This window comes from Neofelis nebulosa, chromosome 3 (genome assembly GCF_028018385.1).
Source record: "Neofelis nebulosa isolate mNeoNeb1 chromosome 3, mNeoNeb1.pri, whole genome shotgun sequence".
Lineage (NCBI taxonomy): Eukaryota > Metazoa > Chordata > Mammalia > Carnivora > Felidae > Neofelis > Neofelis nebulosa.
Genome location: NC_080784.1, coordinates 88,365,125 through 88,386,448, shown reverse-complemented (window position 1 = coordinate 88,386,448; position 21,324 = coordinate 88,365,125). Strand labels below are relative to the sequence as shown.

General features: G+C 37.7%; 1 protein-coding gene across 17 annotated transcripts in view; it reads right to left on the bottom strand.

Annotated features, from left to right (window-relative positions):
- The window catches only part of ELF2 (E74 like ETS transcription factor 2), a 95,193-nt gene that overhangs the window by 6,842 nt on the left and 67,027 nt on the right, over positions 1-21,324 (bottom strand). For 6 of the 17 annotated variants that reach the window (XM_058721340.1, XM_058721350.1, XM_058721342.1 and 3 more), the window contains 4 exons: positions 6,254-6,367; positions 4,224-4,397; positions 1,656-1,694; positions 1,216-1,302 (listed from right to left, as the gene is read on the bottom strand). In XM_058721340.1, coding sequence (XP_058577323.1) covers positions 1,216-1,302; positions 1,656-1,694; positions 4,224-4,397; positions 6,254-6,367 — 414 coding nt within the window. Of the gene's footprint in view, positions 1-1,215; positions 1,303-1,655; positions 1,695-4,223; positions 4,398-6,253; positions 6,368-15,877; positions 16,763-21,324 lie in introns of those variants that run through there. The other 11 variants (XM_058721348.1, XM_058721351.1, XM_058721343.1 and 8 more) reach the window with 11 other exon arrangements.

Genomic DNA, 21,324 nt, shown 5'->3' with positions numbered 1-21,324 from the left:
AGCATAAGGTCTTTGAGTACAGGAGACTGCTGATGATGGGAATTATTTTAAAAACAGTAATAATTGTATACAACATAAATTAAAAGATAAAACCTAAGATGTTAGAAATGTAAAGTGACCAAAGACAGACAAGGAAATAAGTATCCTAAATCCGTCCTAAATTGAATTATTATTGGTTCCTCAATAAATAACATTTCAATGTAACTTGATTTGTAACGGATTTTTTTTTTTGCCTTTATTTCCTGGCAAACTTATTAGAGAACTTTTTTTTTTCTAGAGACTTACTTTTTGCTTTAATTATTTAAAATTAGATGTAAAACCACCTGTTGAAGATGGAATAAACTTGAATGTATTAAACCAAAATATATCCAGCTACTAAATATAGATCTGAAAACATTCGTGAAAGTGAGAAATTTTGGTTATCAGATAATCAGAACACACCTAAAACCATGATTAAAATTACCTGAAATCAACTTACTTAACATATTAAGACAACAGAATGTAGAAGTCTTGTTAAAGTTTGTTTTTAACGAAAATATGCCAACTCTAAAGCAAAAATATGGTAAGTTTTTGTTCTGACTCCTGACAGGACTGACATTGGTTGAGTAGGAAATTAAATCCAGTTTGCCTTGGGAATTCTTGCATTACCTCTATCAGTTAATAAATGATGTATCCGAAATAAGTCTTCATTATAAACTCTTTCAATTCTGAGTGGCTCTGTGTGAGGATGAGTGCTGTTACACATACCTCCCCATCAAGAACAATGGCCCTTAAGAAGGGTGTGCATAAGACTGCACTTAAGGGGCACCTGAGTGGCTCAGTCAGTTAAGCTCCGACTCTTGATTTCAGCTCAGGTCGTGAGCTCACGGTTCACGAGTTTGAGCCCTGCACTGGGCTCTGTGCTGAGGATGCAGAGTCTGTTTGGGATTCTCTCTCCCTCAAAGACTGCACTTAAGACAACCTTTCCCAAACATAAATGCCTACTGCCTTTTACTCCCCCATAGCCTATCTATGGCTACAGAATTTCAGTGGGGTAGGGACTGGGTACAAATTAAAAAAGCTCCCCAGGTGATGCTCATACATCCCTGACTAAGAACTACTACCAAAGACTGTACTTCCGCTTGTACTAGAAATAATCTTCTTACAAATGCAGAAACGTCGACTGAAAAAAAAAAAAAAATCATCTCACCTCCAAAACAGCCCTCCCCAAATTACCTTTGCCTTCTCTGGGTTTCTTCTTTATACCTAACTCAGGAGACCCATTGGAAATTGGTGATTGCTGGGTCTTTGGTTTACGGCCAACTGAAAAAATAAGATTGAAACCATACAGTGAAAACAAGAAAAACAGAAGCACGATCAGCAGACTCTGTGAGAACACATTATTCATGAAATTGACACTAATTTGTGTATTAATATACTGCAGTGTATATAAAAAACTGCATTTAAAATGAGCATTAAAAGCACTTCTGCAATTTCAGATTACAGCAGTTAGTTGGCAGTAATTTCAGTGTATATGGCAAATCAGGTACTACCAACCTATTATTTATATGGTCAGAGCCTCAATTTGCTAACCTCTTCCAATAATGTAGCAATGGAAACGAATTCTAGTATACACTTTTTTGTTCTACAGGATTGTTAGAAAAAGCTTTACCTACCTATTGCAGAGGATGTGGTAATCTGCGAAGCCCTTTCAGCTCAAATGAGGAAAAGTAAAAAGTGTTATTTTAAACACTCTATTGCTCTGAGCCAATCAATTCACCAGAATTTAAGCATATGTGTCCAAATTTCCCCACCTCAACGTGTAGGTACATTATAAGGATAAAAAAAACCTTCCAAATAATTATTTAGTGCATCTAATAAGGGTGCCCTTCCTTTTGCTTCTCACTTCTGCCATAAGGCTCTCTCAGACAGACTAGCATCCACCGTGAACAGAAAGAAAAGCAAGAGCTGCACTTCATACTAAACGTGTAAGGCTGAAATGCATTGTTTCCAATCCTTAGCACTGACAGAAGAATTCTGGCAAATGAGGGGGAAGCCTCCACAAAGGCTGGGAGTAGCCAAGCATACTATATTTACAGATTATATTACTAATTTGGTGATTGTCATACATCTGGGATTTCTGATGTCACTCTGTTCTTCATTAGCAAGGATTATTTAGAGCTAAATAGAGACCTAAATTAAAGTGTTTTATTTCAAACTACATAGCTTTTATATTCTAGAATTCATCATGGTAAAACTAATAAATAAGAAGTATGCTCTGACAAAAATTAAAATGGAAAGTTCACTGGTCTCCTTATTAGAACAGAGATTAATTTCTCAATTTAAATAATGTTTAGATGTATAAATCAATCAGTAATAAGTCTCAAGCAAAAACAAACAAAACAAAAAAAACAAAACCAACTTCCTTAATCAAAACGTTAGCCCAGGGATGTGGCCTGGGTGCCTTAGTCGGTTAAGCATCCGACTGTTGATCTCAGCCCAGGTCTCAATCTCAGGGTCATGAGTCAAACTCCATGTTGGGCTCCATGCTGGGTGTGGAGTTTACTTATAAATAATAATTTAAAAAGCCCAAAAAGGCTTAATTTGTTTTCATATAAAGTAGTATTTGTGAAATCATACTCCTTAAGAAATAGTTTATTCATCAGTAGAAAACAAGGTTCTCCAAATTAATTTTTAGAATTGCATGTAATCGTCTCTTGGAGATTCATAACACACGTTAGTATATCAGAAGGATCTGTTATTAAAAAACAACCTACTTGGGGCATCTGGCTGGCTCACTTGGTTAGGCATCCGACTTGATTTCGGCACAGGTCATGATCTCATGGGTTTGTGAGACTGATCCCCGTGTGTCCAGCTGTGCGCTGACAGAGCACCGCATGCTTGGGATTCTCTCTCTCCCTCTCTCTCTGCCCCTCCCCCCCACTCATGTGTGTGCACGTGCTCTCTCAAAACAAATAAACTTAAAAAAAAAAAAAAAAAAACCCTACCTAACTCTGTATGTCCCAAATGAACTTAAGCACAAAATACAAGGTATATATATTTACAAATACATTATTTATATTTTAAATGGTCATTAAGACCATCTATTTTCAAATACGTAAAATTAGTGTTAAATTGGCAAATTATTTCCTGGTTTATATCATACCACATTTTGGTTCCCTAAATGATCCCATTTTTCATGGTCTTTTCCATCTTCTTTTAAATCCAAAAATTCCTTAAGTATTTTGTAATAATAGCTCCCATGTGAATACAGCCAGCCAAGGCTACAATGGGAAGGTAGGTAAACAGGGCTATTTATATGTATGTCTTTTGTTTTTAAACATTTACAGCAGGAAATAATTCTTTCTAAATTCTCTCTCATTCATAGCTCTCGCAAGATACATGTAATCTACATGTAACACATGACTGAAGGTACTCAATCTTATTCTTCACTGTGTCCCTCACAGTAATGCGCACAGACCTATAAATATCACAGCAATCTGAAATACCTCTAATAGATGAAAAAGCTACCATTATTTCTAACACAAGTTTTTCTTACTTTTGCCTTTTTTTCTACTCTAAAATGTGAAGAGATACAGAAGAAAATGGAATTAGATGAGTACCCATTTATACAGATTTTTCATTTTTTTCAAGTTTTACCTTTGGATCGAAGAGGAAAGAAAAGGACCCAGTTGCTGCACATCCCTTAGGGATGCTGGAGGTGTGCTGGGGCTTTGTGCCTCACCCACTGAGATCAGGTCAACAGAAGTTTCAGCAGGAGTCAAATAGTAAGTAGAAAGGCTCTTTATCCATTGGTGAGTTTATTCCACTTAAAAGTCCTTACTGGCAATCTTGGTGTTTTAAGACAGAAGGTAAATAGCATTGGGCTTTCTATTTTAATTCCCACAAAAGAGGGGAACATAAGATTATTAAAAATAGAGAAAATAAAAGTTTTTTTAAAAACAGAAAGCAAATAGGCAGTGAATCTCTGATCTTCCGTTTTCCAACACTTGTTATTTGCAGGCAACTTACTTTACAGCTCAAATACACACTCCTTTTAAACAGTATGAATATGTTAAAACACTACTTTAATCTCAATTTGTTGATTCTTTGAGAATATCTAGTTAAAGATAACTTCAATCTTAAATCTACAGCATGTATTTCCTATGTCCCTTGATGTGGGGAAAAAAAAATACCAGAAAAAATTTCACCCACTTTTCCAGAAATGTATAAATATACTCTACCTTTTTTCTTTTTCATTGGTTCATGGCTATCTGGTGATGTGGGAATAGGAGAGGTATCCATTGGTTCGGATTCTTCAGTTGACACCTCCACTACAGTTTCTGTAATGACATCTGGCCTCATAGCAGCATGGATAAATTCTGGAGTTGATACACAAGGAGGGACAAACACTTCCACTATAAAGAAAAGTTGAAAAATTAAAATTTCCCACCCCCATTAACACTTTTAATGCGGACAATTCAATATTTGATAGAGGTGAGACTTATTAACAATTCATCAAAACAGGATAAATGCCTGAAGTTAATTTGCTGAATATGCAATATGATCTCAAGTATGTAAGGAAATGAATGCAAAGAAAATCAGGCTGAAGGTAAGGTGGTAAAAAGGTGGGGATCATACGAGGTCACCCCCCTTCTTCACATTTTTACATGCTTTCGAGCTTACTGTAGAAGACTTTGAATTATTTTGACAATTGGGAAAACATCTGAAAATAAAATAATCGTATAATATAATAATAGTGAGTTCTTTAATAATTACTTTCCTTCCTGGTACCCATCATTATGCTCTAACTAGGTAATACATGCACATGGTATAAAATTAAAAACATTTAATAAAGGGACGCCTGGGTGGCTCAGTCAGTTAAGCGGTCAACTCTTGATTTCGACTCTGGTCATGATCTCACGGGTCTTGAGATCAAGCCCCACATCGTGCTCTGTGCTTACAGTGCAGAGCCTGCTTCAGGTTGTCTGTCTCCCTCTCTCTGCCCCTCCCCCACTTGTGCTCTCTTCTCTCTCAAAAATAAAATGTTATAAAAATATTTTAAAAACCATTTAATAAATGTGTCTGCAGTGAAAAGAAAGCACTTACACATCATTTAAAAATATGAAGAAAAGGAAAACCTCATTACAGCCCAATTAATATCATCTTTCAGTATTTAAAATTTTATTTAATGTAACAGTCCTGATGTTTTGAGTCACTAAACCAATACATACAGACTGCCATTCGGTGTTCTATTACAGCAATGTTGCTCTGGTTTCCTTTCCATGTGCATGAATAATCAGAATATGACATTTCTATTTCAATTAGGAGACAGTTAATACATACGATTGTGGATCAATACATTGACCAGCATTTCCTAACTTTTTTCTCACATCTCTAAATAATACATGGGATTCCAATTATTAAAAAGGACATTTGCTCTTAGGATTTATTATAAATCCCTATAATAAGAAAGGCCAATATCATTGTATTAAGTCAAATTAACACCTGGACATTAAAACTGGAAGACAAAACGACTCTCAAAGGCAGTCTTAAAGAAAAAACGGGACCAAAAGAAAAAGAAACTTGTAGCCTGAGGGAGTATGGGGAAACGGTGGAAGCTCGATCTCCTCCTTCCACCTCGGATGGTTCCCTGGAGCTACTGCCTATTTATCACTGAAGAAAGGATAGAAAGCAGTCTTGGGAGGCAACTCCACCACCCCATGTGCCATTCCCTTAAGGACTACAAAGGTCTCTAATTTACCCAGAACTAAGAAAATAAGACATGACAGGAGAAGTAAAAACTTAATGAACATTTATCTGTCTACAGTGGGCATTTTCTGTATCATTTATTATAAAAATCAAGTATTTCAAGTATTTAAGTCTTGGGAACTTTGACAAAGATCAATTATTGCTGTCACAGGTATTCGTGCATAATAAACCTTGAGAACAACAACAATCCCCATGTATTTAAGAAGAAACTTTCAGGGCACCTGGGTGTCCTAGTCAGTTAAGCCACCGACTCTTGGTTTTGGCTCAGATCACGATCTCGCAGTTCGTGGGTTCAAGCCCTGCGTCAGGCTCCACACTGACAGCATGGAGCACTCTTGGGATTCTCTCCCTCCCTCTCTGCCCCTCTCCAGCTCCCTGCTTGCTCACTCACTCAAAATAAAAACAAACTTTTTTTAATTAAAGACAAAAACAGAAGAAACTTTTATTTTAGATACGTGGAGTGATGTGACATGTTTAATATAAAACAGAACAATTCACATACCAGGACTTCTTGAATCCCTTAAGCAGGTAGGAGATTCCATATGAAGCAGGGCTTCAGCAGCTTCAATGGTCTTATCTGTACAGTGTGCATTACTGCTATGAACTGATGCTTCCACTGGGGGGAAAATAAGTTCTACTCAATTAAAAATATACTGAATACATTACTAAATTAAAACATATTAGTCTATGAGAAACAAATTCACTCTCATATGAATAAATAAGTCATTGATACATATTAGTCCATATAAATTATTTACACAAATAATTTAAAAAAACAATCTGGTATCTATACTTTGCAAAATAAGTGTTGAATTATAAAGCAACTATTGAGAATGATTAGAAATTACCAAGAAATTTCTGAATCTTATCGAAAGGAAAACAAGGACAGACCCTTGAAATCTGAATCTTATATCAACTTTAGAACAAAACTAACTTGGGGGTAGGGGGGTGGATAGTTGCAGTTTAACAATTGGGGAAGTCAATTCTGTATCTTGACATACTGCTACTGAAATTAGGGGATATACCTTGCAGAATCAGTGGGAAACACACATTTGTACATTAGTTTAATGAATTGGTTTCTTACAGACCCTCCTAGGTGAGTACTCTAACATAGCACCAGAACACTAGGAACTTTCTTCCCAATAACCTTGTCTCTTCTTCAGGACTTCACTGAGCTTTTCTGGGTTTTACCCAATAAATTTGTCTTTAACGTTTCTGTGTTTGTGGGGCACCTGGGTGGCTCAGTTGGCTGAGCGTCCAACTTCGGCTCAGGTCACGATCTCACAGCTTGTGAGTTCGAGCCCCATGTTGGGCTCTGTGCTGACGGCTCAGAGCCTGGAGCCTGCTTCGGATTCTGTGTCTCCCTCACTCTCTCACCCTAACCCACTCGCATTGTCTCTGTCTCTCTCAAAAATAAACAAACATTAAAAATAATAATAAAGTTTCTGTGTTTGTTTTCCCATGAAGCCTTTTCTAATTCTGCCACCTTCTGTAACTCTTTTTTAGCACTGTATGCTTTGCTGACTGAAATACCTGTGAAACAGTAAAACATAATACAGCAATCATTTAGGCTTTCAAGTCCAACAGCTTGGGTTCTGCCACTTATATGTTACCCTAGACCAGCTCAGTTTCCTCCTTCACAAAACAGGTGTATTACTTACCTCATATAGGTGTGAGAATTAAGTGACGTGCAATACCCATAAAAAACATGTACAGTGCCTGGCATATAGGTAAGTATTTAATAAATGATAATTTCTTACCACTCCTATAAAGATTATATGTTCCCTGAGGTCAGGAGGGCTATCTTAATTCATCTTTATATCTGCTATAATTTCCAATATAGACTTTAAATACAACAGGCATGCAAGTATTTCTTTTATATATTAAAGTTAAAAACAACCCACAGACCTCACAGGGAAATTGGCCATTCAAAGCACAAACTTGCATTAATGACATATTAATTTCACACCCTGACTTAAAATGTTGAATATTCTACTTGGTAAGAGCTTCTGAAACATGAATATGCAACAGTTTCTAATTTGATAGATTTTTCTCAGCATGTCCTATAGAAAAACTAAAACGAAATATTTGTATAAACTGCATAAACCATATGACAGATCCATACATTCTACACACTAAAGATATGAATCTTTTAAAACCGTTTCCAGGAAACTCTGAATTGAAAAAAAAAAAATTCACTTAATCTCAAAATTCACCAAATGCTAAAGCTTTAGCCTTAAACAGTAGTCATTTGGAGAGCATTTATTTAAAGGAAAAAAAAAAAAATCCAGCGACTGTTTTACCACCTGTTGCACATCATCCACACTCTCAAGCAAGGTACTGAGTCTCTCCAGTTGCTCTTTCCATTTATGGAAATCTGCTCAAAGCTAAACAGTTCCAGAGAGGCAGCCAAACCTCTAAGTAAATCTATCTTTAGGTGACCCTGCTTACTCTTTATCTGCAGCTTCACTGAAGCAAAGGATTCAATCAGTCCCAGCTCAACTTTAAGAAACTTAGTAAGTATAAAATATATTACCATTCTCAAGTAGTTTTTTCAAAGTGCCTCCCCCAACACTCACATGTATTAAAGAACCTTGGAAAGCAATTTCTCAGGCTTTTAAAATTTATTCTAGGAACTTCATTCTCTCTAGAGTCTGCTTGTGTTGCAATTTAGGTGTTGTCTTATGTGCTATTAATAAACTATCCTGGGTAAACTAATTCCTTATGTAATTGTATTAAGACACACCCTAAAAACCTTACCATATTAAAATGACAGCTTGAAAGCACTTGATAATACAGAAACAGAATTTTACCCAATGTTTAATGTTTTCAGTTTATAAACAATGAAATGTGCCTAATGGTTACATATAGTGCTGCTCTGAGTTTTTATGCAGTTTGAGGCACATTTCATGTTAGTCATGTTGCTATTTCTGACCTCAAACTCCCGTCTCCCCCAAATTCAACATATTATTTCCCAGAAATATTTTACATTTACAGAGTAAAACATTACATAACAAACTTTAAGAATTAAATTTACCAATTCATATTTTAAATTTAGGATAAGAATATAAAAAATGCAGATGTTCTTTATGAATTATCAAAGAGAAGATCTAATACTCTGTGTTCTGTCAACAAATGGTTGTTGAGCACTTATCATAGCCAGATCCTGTGCCACAAATCTGAAATACAAGTGTGAATAGATCTCTGGCCTCATGAAGCTTATACTAAGAGTTTAGAAACATAAATGGTAGTATCAAAAACATAAATGAAAATAAAATATTTCAAAACTAAAGAAAAGTACAAAATAAAGTTACTCTGTAAACTAACAGCTTATTAAGTAGAACACTGATTTCTTTTTTTTTTTTTTTGATGCTTACTAATTTTACCTTTTGTCATTTTTATTAACTGAAATAACCCTAAGCACTAGGAGCTCATACTTAAGATCAATTTGCAATATTGTACCCATCAGTATCCAAGAATACTTAACCATTTTGTAAAAGAAAGCACTATCTCCTTTTAATTTTCTTTTGTTGATACAAGTCTGTAAGTAGTTTCTGATAAAAGAAATTTAAGAAATATTTCTCAGGGTGCCTGGGTGGCTCAGTCGGTTAAGCTCAGGTCATGAGCTCCCAGTTCATGGGCTTGAGCCCTGTGTAGGGCTCTGTACTGATAGCAGCCTGCTTGGGATTCTTTCTTTCTCTCTCTCTCTCTCTCTCTCTCTCTCTCTCTCTCTCTCTCTCTCTCTTCTTCTCTCTCTCTCTCTCTCTCTCTCTCTCTCTCTCTCTCTCTCTCCCTCCCTCCCTCCCTCCCTCCCTCCCTCCCTCCCTCCCTTCCCTGTTTTCTCTCTCAAAATAAATAAATAAAATAAACTTAAAAAAAATAAATATTTCTCTTATTCAAGTTTCTGTAATTTTTAAAACCTTTCAATTCCTTTGGTTCAGCTCAGTAATTCAAATACAATTTAAACTAGAATTATGCACAATTCTTAAGGATAAACATGAATTTAACAGTGTTGTACAATCAAAGTAAGCAAATAACCAAACTACATGCAAGGGCTGAAAACTCCTTATCTCTTACTTAAAACCTGATTTACTGGCATCTTTCTAGACCTGTGTATGAAATTAATGGGAGGAAAAAAATAAGCAACACATTTTAAAAATTGAAACAATGAAGACAAAAGTAATCTGAAAGGTATCATTTTCTACCTAAGACTAGTAGGTGGTGTTGCTGGTTAATCCCTCTTGAAGAAATAAATGTATCAAATAAACTTCAAAACAATTTCAACTTTAATCATTGTGCCAAAATCAAATTTGCTTTTTTATGCCCTCCTTTAGTATTGGTAAGAGTCTTGTTGTTTCATTTCCAGCTTTGTAATCAACTGGTGTTTGTATGGCAGAGTATCCAGACTCACTCAACAGCTGTTACAAAATACCAAACTTGGTAATTAAGTCTGACAAGAGACATACCTCTCAGCTTTGCAGAAGAGAATGCTGGCAATGGATCTAGTTCATAAGAAAGTTCTTAAGGTCAAAAATAAAAATTAACAGCAACTTAATTTGAGAGCAATGGGAAAAAACAACAACAACATTTCCTTAAATGATAGTAGTATGCCCCTACAAGCAAGACCATAAACTAGTATTACAAGGTCATCACTCAACTGTGCACCTGACTTACTACAGCTTATCTCCTAATGCCCCAAGGTGTCAACAGGTGAGTGAAGAATAAAAAGGAATGCAATAAAAAGGGGGGGAAAGGTAAAACTTTTGGGACACTCCATCTTTTCTTGTTCCTCTTTGACTTTCTAATTACTATCGTCACAATTTAAAAGTTTAAAAGGGAAAAAGAACTAAAATTATTTTTGTAAAATAGAGCTACTTGATGAAAACTTAACATGAGGCACGTTTAGTTTTTAAATTCCTGCAGCCAGATTTTAAAAAGTAAAACTGAAATTAATGCCTTTCATTTAACCCAGTATATTCAATATATTGTCATTTCAACACGAAATCAATATAAAAGTTTTCCACAGTTTGTTTAAATTAGTTAAAATTTAAAAAAATTAAAAATTCAGTTTCTCAGTCACATTTCAAGTACTCAATAGCCGTATATGGCTAGTAGCTATGGTACTGAAAAGTGCGGACTAAATAAAACTGTAACACAGCTATTCTCAAACTTTTTTGGTCAAGGGAAACTTTTATACTCAAACTACTGAAGACCACAAAGAGATTTTGTTTATATAAGTCCTATTTTTATGAATGTTTTTATTTTATAAATTTTTTTTTTTTTTTTTTTTACTATTTATGGGGGAGGGGGGCAGAGAGATAGGAATACACAGACTCCAAAGCAGGCTCTAGGCTCTGAGCTGTCAGCACAGAGCCGGATGCGGGGCTCGAACTCAGACCATCAGATCGTGACCTGAACCCAAGTCAATTGCTTAATTCACTGAGCCACCCAGGTGCCCCTATACAAGTCCTATTTTTAGATATTATTCTATTTGAAATTGAAATTAAGAAGACATTACAATATTTATAAGTTCATTGAAAATAATAAACCCAATACTTATAATATTTTTATGAAAACAGATTTTCTATCACAAACAAAAATCAGTAAGTAGCTTTGTTTTACATTGTAGCAACTTTTTGTTAATACATGATAGAAACACAGTTGAATTCATATTTGCTTCTTCATTCAATTTGTTGTGATATCAAGTCACATAGCCTCTAGAAAACTCTGAACACTTGTGAAAGTGAAAAGGCAAATGTCTTAGCATTATTATGAAAACAACTTTGACCTCACAGACTCCCTGAGCCTAGTTACTCCCCAGATCCTCAGATAAGAGATTTCAGTTTTTAAGAACTGCAACTGTAATCTGTTGCCAAACATAACATCCAAATTCTATCTTAGTGTTTCTGTAACTTTTAGCTTCTAGTGTGTATAGATGAAAAATTATATTCTATTTTCCGTAAGTACAACAGCATTTTGTCCACTTACACGTAAAGGACTTAGCAAGTTTTTCACAAATACTTCTTTGCATCCCTATGAACATTTAAGCTATAGATTAACACAGGGAGTTTAAATAATTATCAAGAACATTCTCCTGCCTGCCCTTTTCAACCAACCACATGTTTCTAAAGATTTTATGTTAAATTATCCTGGTTGAGTAAACATTGATGTTACTCTTCAACTCAGTTTTTATATGAATTTTAGTACTTATGCTGCAATGAATTCTGAAGAGTAATTTCTTAAACACATTTCCAAATAAAAATTTTTTAATGAATGCCATTTTTCCAGGTTTATTTTAACACATGCTTCAGTTTTTCACATCCTAAATTGTTTCCAAATTGATCTTTTCAAGATTGATACCAGATATTTCAATTTACAGTAAACTGGAAATGATTTTCAAGTTCAAATTTCACAAACCTTTGACAAACTAGACAGATTTGTTTTGTCAGTGAAAATACTTAAGCTAAATTTCCAGAAACCCCCCCTTCCTGCCCCCCCCCCCCCATTTATTAACAGCATTAAAGTAGAGCAAAAGTTCTGGTGACCTTATCTCTCAATTCCAATTTCTTAATTCTCAATTTCTTAAAACAAGTAGAAACAAGTCAAGGGAAGTATAATTGAGAACAAGAAGGTAGAATATTTTAAATTGAAAATCTTCCAGAAAGTCTATAGACCATACACACCCAGTGCTTTCACATAAATGTTAAGAAAGTAACATTCATTTTTCCTATAGACTAGACATTTATTTTTCCTATAATTAGCTATATACGTTTATGTGTGTGTGTGTATATATACATACTATGTATGTATGTATGTATGTATGTATGTATACATGAAAATAAGCCTAAACTATATCATAGTCTCATTCAACATAAAGACCTGGCCTCAAGTTCCAATGTGACACAAAGACTGGCTAGCAGAAATTAACCCAATTATGTAATAACCTTACAGACATATTCATTCACATGGTGTAATGTAAAAAAAAACCCCAAAAAAATCCTTCACTGTCCATTAAATATTTGAACCACTTATAATTTTAGAGCTTTAAAAATTATTAAAGATCCCCTAGTCAGTCTTGTTCTCTTACAGAAAGTGAAGCCTTAGAGAAGTCAAGTCACTAGCACACAATTAGGTTAGTGACAGTGAGATGCAGATCTTCATCTCCTGACTTCAGGGTCAAGGCTCTTTCTCATACATCACACTGTAAATGAAAGTTTTATAAAGTATGTCAAGTCTTTACCACAAAAATATTTTCTATGTTAAAAGTGATTTTTAATAAGTAAGCTTATTTATTTCATTCTTAACTCAAACTCCTCTGACAGCATAAATGGTAAAAACTAAAGCTGAAGTTGATAGCTAAAGTTGATAACTTCAAAAGGAGGAAAAGCAAAAGTGTATCCTCAGTACCTTAACATATAACAATATAGTAGTGGTAATATTAAGTGCTTTATAAACTTAGAAACAACAGTTTTGCTAACAATATTCAACTTAAAGCTTACCTCCTTCTACAAGTTTTCATTAGTATCAGTTATTATACACTAATCATCAACCGATTATAGCATTAACATTTATGTATTGCATAGATTTACATCTGTCTCCCCAATTAGACTGTAAAATCTTTATGAGGAAGAATTACGTCTAACACTCGATGACTTCCCTCAAGGGAATAAAAAAGTATCATTCCATTTTACAAATGCAAACTTCACAAACATTACTCCGCCAACATCACTGGAAATTGGCAGCAATCTAAATTTTTATTAATTTAGATCCATGATTCTTCATTTTATGGGTCACGTTTCCTCCCCAACTTTTAACTCACTGAATAATCCTTGGGTAAATCAGCAAACCTATCTCAAGTTTCCTTCTAAAACAGAGCTTGAAAAAGAGCTTCAGATTACGTGAAAATTATTGAGGAAATAATCTGAAAAACAATTATATGTACAACATATTCTTTACAGAATACTATACTCACAAGGAAACTTCAATTGTAAGATTCATAAATACTAAAGAAATGCAGTAAGACTAGAAAATAACATATAACTTAAAAACCTCTTATCAAAGGAGATAAAACTTGTGTTTTCAAATTGCAGACTGCCTATATGTTTCCACTCCAAACAAAATATCTACAGGTCTCGTTCAGCTTCGCTAATTCCAAAAGCTTATGAAAGAAATACCTTCCACTGGGAAAATTAGGCCCTCTAACATTAACAATGTTTTTCCAAATTCTGTGGGGGCTATGCTACGGTTCTCCTGGTATGTTCACAATCACTGAAAACATTTCTCGAAATGTTTAACACTCACAGAAATATCACTGACCCCCACAATTACAGGTATTGTTAGTACCAGTAACATGAGGCCTAAAATTCCACTCCTTCATATTATTAATGGACTGAACATACAGAAAAGGAACCAAGTTCTCGCTGTACTCTGCCTCTTATTTACGGATACTTAGGTTCTTGCTCTTACAAGAAAATAACTGTCAAATATGTTTTAATCATCACGCAGTAAACTGTGATTTTTCTTTGGGACTTTTGATATGTGTATTACATCTTACAGGATAAAAGGCTAGTCACTTATGTGTTATACAATACAGTTATATTATTCAAGACTTTATTTCAACTTAAAGCCCTTCCGTTAAATTTAGAGATACGCATTTATGTTCATGATTCTCCCCAACCGAACTACTAATTTCACACTCTCAAAGGGTAACATCTTTTTGCAACATTAGTCTTTGGTATTTCCCATCTTCCAACTCCCATAGCTGGCGATATGAAACAGAACCCGGGGAAAAGAAACATGTATGCTTTGTTGTTAGCATAAGTAAATAATATTCAAGCACTGCTACATCGATTCAGGGCCCTCACTGCGCTGTCTGCTATTAAGTAAAGCTGCTTTTTCTATGTAACTTAAGTCCGTGCCCTTCCGCTGCAGCAGTGGCGCTGCACATCCCCCACCCCCGCGGCCACTTCCGTGTTTACACTCCTCTTCCCTCCAATTCCATGCGTACATTGTCAGCTTCACTCCCGCCCAATCTTCATTGGCCCAGCGCGGGCCCAGAGTCCCGCCCCCAGAAATCAACGTTCTTATTTGGAACATCTTAGAGAGCAGATTGGAACCAAAGGCCTGTCAATCCCGCCCGTTCTGTCCTCTCCGAGGCGCTTCCGCTATGGTGGGAGGTTTGGGGGGGAGGGGAAAAGGGGGCAATTCCGTGCTGAGACTTCCCTAGGGCCAAGACTCCCTCTCGCCCGCCCCACTCCTTCACATTCACCCACTGTTTACAAAAATAACCGTTCTTCTCTGATGCCTCAACCGTCCAGGTCAGGGGTACAAAATATATTCCGTGTCCTTCCCATTCTTACCCCTAAAAAAACAACCCACGAGGGAAGGGGCATAAGCCTACTTCTTCACAGCCACCCATTAAATGAGGAAAGGGAGGCGGGCCCCTGAGAGCAACATCAACCCGGGCTATTCCACATTATTCAGTGACCCTTTCCAGAACCGTTACTCCTGAGACTGCACAAGGTGGGGACGTGAAGAGGAGGGGCAGAGCATTTTTTTGGCGGGTATCGGTCTACCGGACGTGGCCCGGGGCTGCATCGTCCACGCGGAAGTCACGGATTTGTGGACCAAGTCTCAAAGGAGAACGGAGCGGGGGTGGCGAGCGTTCACCGGAGAAGCCCGCCGCCCCCGACCGCGGGCAGTAGCGGCCTCTCCGGCCAGACAGCGTGGCAGGCGCAGCCGAGAGACAACAGCCTCACTCACTTCCTGGTTCCTCAGCAACTGGGGTGAAGCGCACAACTCGTCCGCCCCCGAGTCCCCAACTTAACTGCGGCTCGGTTCTCCGGCACCCGCTGCCAGCGCTCCGCCCGGCAGCTGCCGCCGCTGCTCGCCGAACACACCCTGAAGCGACAGCGCCAGATTCGAGGCAGGTTACTCTCCAAGGTGATCACTTCCTGATTCGTCGCCTCCATTACTTCATTCACTACCCCCCTTTCCCCCGGCCGCCCCGGTGACTGAGGTGGACACTGAACCCCCTGCACTGACCGCCACAGGGGAGTCACCCCGCCTTCTGTGCACCCCCTCTCCTGCTGCACCGATGCACAGGAGAAAAGTTCCCTGTCCTTACCAGCCCGGATGAGCAGATCCAGCTGGTTCGTGGGTCCCTCATGCAGAGACGTCGCCATGTTTATCCCGGGGCTGGAGCTGCTGCTTCACATTGACTTACACCGTGAGCAGCGGCAGCAGGGGAGGAGGCGGAACCCACGGCCGGAGATACACGCCGTGCGACCGACACACACTCACGCACTCGCACACACTCAGACGCCCGGATCCTTGCGCGTCCTCCGACAGGAAGCCGAGGCCGGCCCGCCTCCCGCCGCGGGGCTGAGAAACCCCACCACCTAACGGCAGGGGCGGCGGCGGCGGCGACCGCCTCGGCTGGCAACGCGATCCTTCCGCCCCGCGTTCAGACAGGAAGTCCCGGACGCCCGCCCCGGAGAGCGGCCGCGGCCCACGGCGAGAGACACCTGAGGCTGGAAACCGCCCCGGTAGCCGCGGCTAGGACAAGGCCCCTCGGCAGGAAGAGGCACATTTCACGCTCTGCGGAAGAAAAGTCTGCAATTGTCCCCACTTTGGAAAAAAGCCATTAATCAAATTTTCTTCCTGGAAGAGATCTAATACCTAGTCCAACAGCTGTAAATAAAGGTGGCTATTTAACTTGTTTTGGCCGTTTCAAAGCTTATGCAACATGTAACCCGTCCACTTCAAAAAGCTGCACTTTAAAACAGGAATACCAACAACAAAAAAGGCATACCTACAAAATATTCTAAAAGCTTTACTTGGAAAGTTAAGTAGTTTACAACTACTTTAAGAGGCTGGCTTCGTCTTTTTTCCTCTACAGCAGTGTTAAAGAGCACACTAAACAGGTATTTATTAGTAAACAACAGAATTTGCCAACCTCTGGGAGATTAGATTATCCTTCCCCAATTTGCTAGTCATGAAATTCTCTTCTTACCCTTTCATTTCTGTTTGGTTCATTTGGAAACAAACGTATTCATTTGTATCATCTACTTTTAAAAATCTTTTTCATAGAAACAAATAAGTACATGCTAAAATACAATAGAAGAGCGAGATAAATTGCCATTTAGTGATTTTAAATTTATTGACAACACAAAATCAAACCAATAAAATGACTCAGATGAATCTTCATTAAAACAGCAACAAAAAATGCTTCCCTGGTTTCAAAATTTCATAACCTAAGTTTGAAACAAAATGTTGCCCTGAAGTTGTTTCTACATAAAATGTACATAAAACAGTGCCTCCTACAGAGTAAGTGCTCAATAAGTATTGGCTAAATACCCACCAAAAAAAAATTTGGCAGTTACAAATTTAAGGTACAATTTTTATGATCTGAATCAAATGAACTGTGCTGATAATCCGAGGGGAAAAAAAGTTTTCCAGTGGTAATATTAATGCAATATTTGGCAAAAGTTTGCCCAACATGTCAGTGCAATTTTAGAATAGACTTGCACAGCCCATAACTTTTTTTTTTGTTTTCATTTATATACTCATTTATTCTCTTGGAGCTTTGTCCTAGCCCTTCCACCATGATACCCACCCTCCCATAAAAGAACTTATATGCCATTTCCAGAGTACAACTCCCCTTAAACTCAATAAGGATCTTTCTTGCATTAGGTAAACTTTCACCTGTTGGACAAAAGGGACTATATGAGTGGTAGCTTTTTAAATCTCTAGTCAATTTAAAACAAGGATCATCTACTGATAAGCAGCATCTTAAACTGAGACAGTTTCCAGGTGGGGGATGATAAGGAAACCCAAGAAGTAATTCCTGGCTTTAGGCAAATCACTGAAATTGATAATAAATTTGAATGTCTACTCCTATCAATCAGTAGTTTTTCATGTATTTAAAAAGAAAGAGAAGCTTATTTTTTCTGGAGGCAACAGGTTAACTTGGGCTCAAGGAGGAATACACAACAGAAGAGTCAGTTTGAAGTATGATATATAACTTTTACCTCACGATTTGCATCCTGAGATATATCTTAAGAAGTCAATAGTGTGTATTTTACTCTTTGTACATCTTAATTATATGTATTTACCTTGCCTTATATTTTAAGTTCCAAGAGAAGAGAAGCTGTATCTATTCCTACCTAATACTTCACAGTATTCCTGTGTGTGTGTGTGTGTGTGTGTGTGTGTGTGTGTGTGTGTGTGTGTGTAATAACAGAAATCAATTCAGAAAGACTGGAAAGTATTCCTACATATTTAAAGTTCTTGTAAAAACACAATTCCTTGGGCTTTAATGCAATTCTGCCTTGCTACTGAAACCAGACTTTCAAGAGCCACCAATATTTTTTGCAAACTAAAAATACTATATTGGAAATAGCAAGTAAGGAAAAGCTGCTGCTGGAAATATAAATTGGTACAAACTTTCAGGAAAGCAGTGTGGCATTATATATCAAGGATCTAAAAGAGGTTCATGTATTCTGACCCAGGAGTTTCATTTTCCAGGGCCTAACCTGAAGAAATGGAAGACACTCAATGGATTGATTGCTCCATTAAATATGATTTGAAGAATTTTTTTTTTTTTTTTTTAAGGAATTGTCAAGCTGTTTTTCCTGGTGACTGTACCATTTTACATTCCCAAACCAGCACTGTATGAAGGTTCTAGTTTCTCCACATCTTTGCCAACACTTAACTATTTTTGGTCCATTTGTTTTTTATTTTTTATTTCTTTATTATTTTCTTTTTAAAATTTAGTACTTTTTTTTTTAAGTTTACTTATTTTGAGAGAGAGACAGACAGACAGACAGAGAGCGTGCACAGGAGGGGCAGAGAGAGGGAAAGAGACAGAATCCCAAGCAGGCTCTCCACACTGTCAGCGCGGAGCCTGTTGCAGGGCTTGGACTCTTAAACCATGAGATCATCGCGGTCCGTGAGTTCGAGCCCCGCGTCAGGCTCTGGGCTGATGGCTCGGAGCCTGGAGCCTGTTTCCGATTCTGTGTCTCCCTTTCTCTCTGCCCCTCCCTGGTTCATGCTTTGTCTCTCTCTGTCCCAAAAATAAATTAAAAAAAAAAAAAAAAAAACGTTTTAAACCATGAGATCATAACCTGAGCCGAAATCAAGAGTCAGATACCTAACCAACTGAGCCACGTTTGAAGAATTTTTAACAACACAGTAAAATAGTAAAAATATAAATGTGCCAAGATTTAATTACATATATATTTGTTCCACACAATATGACCCAAACCATGTAGTACATGTGAATGTATGTATATATAGTATGTATACGTATATAGTATACACACACATTGACACACATTCAACTGCATTTCTCAAGTCTTCAAGATTAAGCAGGTATTAATAAGCAGAATAAAAAACTGAGTAAGAATAGATAGGTTAGCATGGTAGACACTTTAGAGCAAATTCACATTCTGCTAATAACATTACAGAAAGATATCTCCTACACTAAAGTTACTGCTCTATATTAGCAAGGGAAAAAAGATAAATAGCTAACTTTTTTTGTAAAAAATTTTTAATGTTTATTTTTTATATTAGAGAGAGAGAGAGAGAGAGACGGACAGAATCTAAAGCAGGCTCCAGGCTCCGAGCTATAAGTTGTCAGCACAGAGCCTGACAGCCTGCTGCAGGGCTTGAACTCACAACCAAGGACATCATGACCTGAGCTGAAGCTGGATGCTTAACCAACTGAGCCACCCAGGCGCCCCAGGCCCCCGATAAATAGCTCTTATTGAAATAAAAGCTAGTGGTTCCATGGTGTAATGGTTAGCACTCCAGACTCTGAAATAAAAGCTACTATGCTAAATGCTTTTGGGGCACCTGGGTGGCTCAGTCGGTTAAGCGTCCAACTTCAGCTCAGGTCACGATCTCGCGGTCCGTGAGTTCGAGCCCCGCGTAGGGCTCTGGGCTGATGGCTCGGAGCCTGGAGCCTGCTTCCGATTCTGTGTCTCCCTCTCTATCTGCCCCTCCCCTGTCATGCTCTGTCTCTCTGTCTCAAAAATAAGTAAACATTAAAAAAAAATTTTTTTTAATATTTAAATAAAAATAAATAAATAAATAAATAAATAAATAAATAAATAAATGCTTTACCTTCGCTTTTTTCACATATTCCTCTCTACATTTCTGTGAAATGTATATTACCATTGTGCTCATTTTATAGATGTGGAATCTAAGGTTCCGTGAGCAAGGTCATCGAGTTAATGGGAGGCAGGGCCAGGGTTTGAACCCAAACACTGACTCTAAGAGCCCTTACTCTCAAACGCTACCCAAGCACCAAAGTAACAAGGCCTTCTTATCTGTTACAATGCATTTAGTACCTGTCCATTTTCTTTCTTGGCTGAAAACTAGTTTACATTCCTCCCTTCAAAAGGTGGAACCTAATTCCCCTCTCCCTTTGTGTGTGGGCTGGACTTAATGACTCACTTATAACAAATAGCATAAAACTGAAGTGATGATGTAGAACTTCAGAAACTGTCTGCTTGATCTCTTCCTCTTGGGTCACTCTCTCCAAGGAACCCAACCACCATGTCATAAGTACACTCAAGTATGCAGAGAGGCCTTTCAGGCAAGAAAACGGGCATCTTGCCAACAGTCTGGTGTCTTAGCTATCTAGAAGACAGACCCCTCCCCCCTACCCCCCAGCCCTAATCAAGCCTTCAGGGGACTGCAGCCTCACGAAAATCCCTGAGCTAGAACCATGCAAATAAGCCACTCCCCAATCCTTAACCTTAAAAACTACCCAGGCCCTTGGGCAGCTCAGTCGGTTAAACATCTGACTTCAGCTAAGGTTGTGATCTCACAGTTTGGCTGGGGAATTTGAGTCCCGCATCAGACTCTATGCTGTCAGCACAGAGTCCACTTCAGATCCTCTGTCTCCCTCTCTCTCTGCCCCTCCCCTGCTCACGCTCTGTCTCTCTCTCAAAATAAATAAATAAACATCCATAAAGTATTATTAAAATGAAGGCGTTTGAACTCAAAGTCACATATTCATTTATTCAACAAATAATTATCTAGCACTTACTTTGAGCAAGTTTCTATCATAGGTACCTATTATCACACCTGGTAACACTACGTTATATTAACAAAAGAAAAGAATTAAGCCTTCCTAATTCACATAGAACTCCCACTAATGGTGAAGTCCTTAGAGACAGTATGATGTACAAAATTGCTTATACATGAAATTAGGGAAGAGTGAGTATATACTACATTTTTAACTACCACCCAGGAAAGTTAAATTATTTATATGTATGTATAAAGCCTTCATAAAGCATACATTTTTAATGAGGGGTTCACAAAGGCAAAATTTTGTTAGTACAATGTGCATTTTTCTAAGGAGAAGAGCCATGGCTATTTTTAGACTCTCAAAGAAATCTATGACTCCTAACAGTTATTTCATCATAAATTATCTTGCCGTATGCATTTAAGGACCACGAAAACCCTACAGTGAGTAAGGACTCAGTATGTACCGTTTTGAAGGCGGATGGTTTGGTTTAGGTTTTCTGCATTTTACTTAAGTTATTCCCGGGCCCGACTCTT